The 4,613-nt window shown below is 37.1% G+C and overlaps 1 protein-coding gene across 1 annotated transcript in view; it reads left to right on the plus strand.

Annotated features, from left to right (window-relative positions):
* Positions 1–839: 839 nt before the first annotated feature.
* Positions 840–4,613, plus strand: part of LOC109215679 (putative GPI-anchor transamidase) — an 8,422-nt gene continuing 4,648 nt past the window's right edge. The window contains exons 1-5 of the mRNA XM_019379792.1: positions 840–1,112; positions 2,146–2,187; positions 2,309–2,453; positions 3,113–3,342; positions 3,629–3,686. Of these exons, the coding sequence (XP_019235337.1) occupies positions 988–1,112; positions 2,146–2,187; positions 2,309–2,453; positions 3,113–3,342; positions 3,629–3,686 (600 nt within the window). The 5' untranslated portion in view covers positions 840–987. The remainder of the gene's footprint in view (positions 1,113–2,145; positions 2,188–2,308; positions 2,454–3,112; positions 3,343–3,628; positions 3,687–4,613) is intronic.

Here is a 4,613-nt window from a genome sequence, read left to right on the forward strand (position 1 = left end):
CTTCACATGTGGTTGGCCAACCGCAGGTGCGGTTATGACAGAAGACTGAAGCTTCAGCCTTTTCCCACATTTCCAACTAGCTCGAGCCTCGTCCGATTGACGCTCGGGCCTCCGGGGCCCTGCCCAAACATACCTACAAGTTTGAAATGATAAAACGGACTCGCTCGAACCCTCGGAACGCCCGAAACAACGCTAAATCTAAGAATCACCCATAAAACCAATTGAATGAAACTTATGAACTTCACGTTCTTCAATCTACTTCCAATGTGACAAAACACCCTTATACTATTGGGATTGACACCAAATTTTGTGTGCAAGACTTAAATGACATTACATATCTATTTCCGGTCTCTGAATTCCGTTCAGACCTCGATAACACAAAAATCCGCTCCAAACCAAATTTAAAGAACTTCAAAATCCTTAAGAAATCAACTTTCACTAGTAGGCGTCAAAACGCTCCTGGGTCATCCAAAATCCGATCCGGACATACGACCAAGTCCGAAATCATCATACGAACTTGCTGGAACCTTCAAATCCAGATTCCGAGGTCGTTTACTCAAAACGTTGACTGAAGTCAAACTTGGCCTTTTAAGCCCACCTTAAGGAACTAAGTGTTCCGATTTCAACCCAAATTCTTCCAAATCCCGAACCAACCATCCCCACAAGTCATAAATTAGTTAAAGCACGTACGGACTACAAAGCAAGACAACCGGTTGGGTCGTTACTATATTATTAATCTTTAATAATATTTAAATATTTCATCAAAATACTCTACAATTTATTAATTTTTTATATACTTTATTCTAAAAAATTATTTTCCAAGAAACATTTACTTCGGTCATATCAAAGTAACACAAAAGCTTGCAATCTCAAAAAAAAATTCACAAATAGCCAATCTCTCCTCTTTCCGAACCAACAATTCCACTAAAAGGTGAACAAAGAGAAATTATCAGTAGCAAGAGATGGAAGTATGAGCATTAGTTGGAAATGAAATCAACATTTCTGTTGTGTTTTCTTCTGCTTTCTACTTACCTTTGCAATGGGATCGCATCAACTTCATCTGCAATGCATACGAACAATTGGGCTGTTTTGGTCTGCACTTCTCGTTTCTGGTAATTTTTGCTTTTAGAGCTGATTTTTAGCAATTTATTGACAGATTTGTGCTGGGGTTAGGCTGGGAGGGAAATTAGGGTACGTGAACTTGAAGAACCCTCGTGAAATAGCTTATGATCACTCTAACGTAGTACACTACTAGTGGAAAATTGAATTGAGGCATAGTTGATTGGTCGTTTTATTCGAATAATTCACTTTGTCATGAGCTTTTAAATCAACTTTCTGTATATATGATCTTACATTGAATTTGGATGTATACCCATGTTATGATCCATTTCAAGGTATGAGACTTGAGCTCCACATAAGTATTGCATTGTGTTGATGTGGGGTTTTATATCCACCTCAATAGCTGTGTTGATGTGGGGTTTATATAGCCTTGGGCTCTCCCACCTCAATAGTTAGCTTTTGGGGTGTAGTTCTTCCTGTATTGTATTATGCCCATAAAAATGATGTGTCTTTGGCATCGAAGAGTGTGGCTAAGTGGTCAATAAAGTGGGAGCAGAACCATAAGGTCTCAGGTTCAAAGCGGAGGCCAGAAAAAAAAAATACTAGGTGATTTCTTGCTATCTGCCTACGCCTTGGTGCGTTGGTACCTGTGCTGGTGGGACATCACAAGTACCCGATCGAATAGTCGAAATGCATTCAAGCTGGCCCCGACACTATCATCATCGAAAGAGAAATTGTCTATGATGGAGTCCTATCAGCTCTTATTAGGTGCGGTAATTTTCACCATGAATGGGAGACTAAAAGAGGTGTTTATTGAAGAAGTAATGGTGGTAGAATGATAAGTTTTTAGCTGGGTTTAGCCTTGATTCGAGAAATTACGAGTTTCTAAAACCTGTTGTTGTTAATTAAAGGCTCTCTGTGTGCATTGCAATACTCTTACTTTTTAGCTGGTACACTTCAAGTTTAGCTATAGACACTGGATTTAGCCTTGATACAGCATAATCAAAGAGTTCCTGAAAACTTTTATCTTTACTTAGAAAGCTCTATGTTTGCAAGAGGCTTGGCTTATTTGTTTTTACTCTTCAGGTTTAATTACAGACACATGGCTAATACTTTATCTTTGTACAGGTGAGAATCTTGCTGTTTTAGTACCCATTGTGATCATCATTGATTATCTTTGTCTTCCTTTCCATTTCTGAGCTTCATTCGCTGTGTTCTAATTTCTTTTCTATTTGTTCTTTGAAATCAGAACTGTAAAACGATTGGGCATACCTGATGAAAGAATTATTCTGATGTTGGCTGATGATATGGCTTGCAATTCTCGGAATAAATACCCTGCACAGGTCTTTAACAATGAAAACCACAGGCTAAACTTATATGGAGATAACGTTGAGGTGTGTAAAACTTCTTCCTCTGTCTTGTGCCTTCCAATATTGCTCCCGAATTTAATGTTAATTCTGTAAGATATTCTGTGTGGTTGACATTTACCTTAGCATTATCAATTTAGCTATTCTTATCATGTTCGAGATACGTAGTAATGGATGCTGATGGTCAACACTTAAATTTGAGGATAGACAATGAAAGGAAGGCGACATGGAAGACCACACTGTCATGCTTTTTTGGAGTATATGTAATAATTAGAATAGGCGATTGTTTCATAATGATGAGGAAGATGTAAAAACACCATGAGATCTTTTTTTGTTTCAATTGTAATTTTGATGTAAGGAGGAAAGACTATGATGTATGCATACTCGGTGGAAGACAATGAGTGACACAAAAAGAGCTAGATACACGTCTTCCACAAATTTGTTGACAACAACTTGGTGTTTATTAATGAAATCTTTTGACTTATCAAAGAAAAAGTTCCAGCATTTTAAACAATTTTAGCCGGGCGAGGTCGATATTTTTCTCCTCGCACCGTTGTAAATTAAATTTTTGCACTTCTATATATATCTTCGGACTGGCTTATGAGTATATGAATTTCACAGAATTCAGGTTGTTTTTGTTATGTATTTAATTTAGTTGTCTAATTAAACAAGCTTCTAAACATCAGGTAGATTATCGAGGTTATGAAGTAACGGTTGAAAATTTTTTGAGGGTGTTGACTGGTCGTCACGAAACAGCTGTCCCAAGATCAAAACGTCTTCTTAGTGATGAAGGAAGCCACATACTTCTGTACATGACAGGGCATGGTGGAGACGAGTTTTTAAAATTTCAGGATTCAGAGGAGCTTCAAAGTCATGATTTAGCTGATGCAGTGAAACAAATGAAAGAAAAGCGTAGGTATAGAAATCAGCCTTGACTTTCTGTTGTTTGTTAATTTTCGTTAAAAAATAAAATTGATTGTTATGCAAAATTTGCTTAGGAATCATATGGACTTTGTTGTCTCCCCTTTTAAACTGATAAGGGCTTGTTGGATGTCTGCTATGAATCTACTCTGTTTGATGCTATGGCATTTATGCACATGACTCCTTGTCGGTTGTAGCTTCTTGATGATGAATTGATTAGATAGTTTCTTTGCTGGACCTATGAAGTGATGCTTTGACATGTCTCCATTGTTGAATTTCAGATTCAAGGAGCTGCTAATAATGGTTGACACTTGCCAAGCTGCTACTCTTTTCTCTCAGGTGACTTTTGCCTTTTTGTCATTAATGCAACACTTTTCTTGCAAAATGTTCAAGTCACATTGCTACCCTGTATTCTTGCTTCATTTAATCATAGTTAGTCCATAACTACCATTGGTCGTGCATTCTCCTATTGTTGTACTTGAGGCATCTAAAGAAACTAATATTTGGCTTTATGTGGTTGGTCTTTTAATGGATTTTTGTTTCCTATTAATTAATTTATTTGTAAGTATCTCTTAAGTATATTTTCAATGACTCGCCACCTCCTAACCTTTCAGCACGCCATGTTATTTGACCTTCCCAAGTTTAGTGATTGGGGATGCTAATCTTCACCTGGAAGATATTTGCATGACATGACTTAAGGATGACAAAGCTAGAACTTTGTGAAGACTGGCCTTGATGCAATAAAACTCTGCTGAAGACGTGATTCGTTTTCATTCATCATTTTTTGCAAGTTAATACTCTACTCAGGAGTTAACTGTAATGATACTAGTCAAATAGGATCAATGGTCATGATTGGGGTTGAAACTTATTCTTGCTCCAGAATGTGCAACTAGTTTCTTGCTTAAGTTGATGAAAAACATACTCTGAGCGAACTGAATTTCTAACTCCGAATTCAATAGGTATCCAACATGTGTGGAAATTTCTGAGGAAAGCCCATATTCCAATGCTTTTGAGATTAGAGTCCCATGGTCGGGCTATTGGCAGACATCTGTAGTAATTGAGTATGATGACATCTGGCTGCCCGAACTTGATATTTAATCAGAAAGACGAGCTATTAGCTATATTTGAGTTATGATTGTAGATTGAAAAGTTTCAGATTCAGTGCATTATTTTTATTAATTTGTTTCAGTACCTTAATAACTATCTTAAATATCAATTTCACTTTGATTTACATTCTCTTTATGGTAAGGAAGCCTTTATCCCCCC

This window comes from Nicotiana attenuata, unplaced genomic scaffold (genome assembly GCF_001879085.1).
Source record: "Nicotiana attenuata strain UT unplaced genomic scaffold, NIATTr2, whole genome shotgun sequence".
In the NCBI taxonomy this organism is placed as follows: domain Eukaryota; kingdom Viridiplantae; phylum Streptophyta; class Magnoliopsida; order Solanales; family Solanaceae; genus Nicotiana; species Nicotiana attenuata.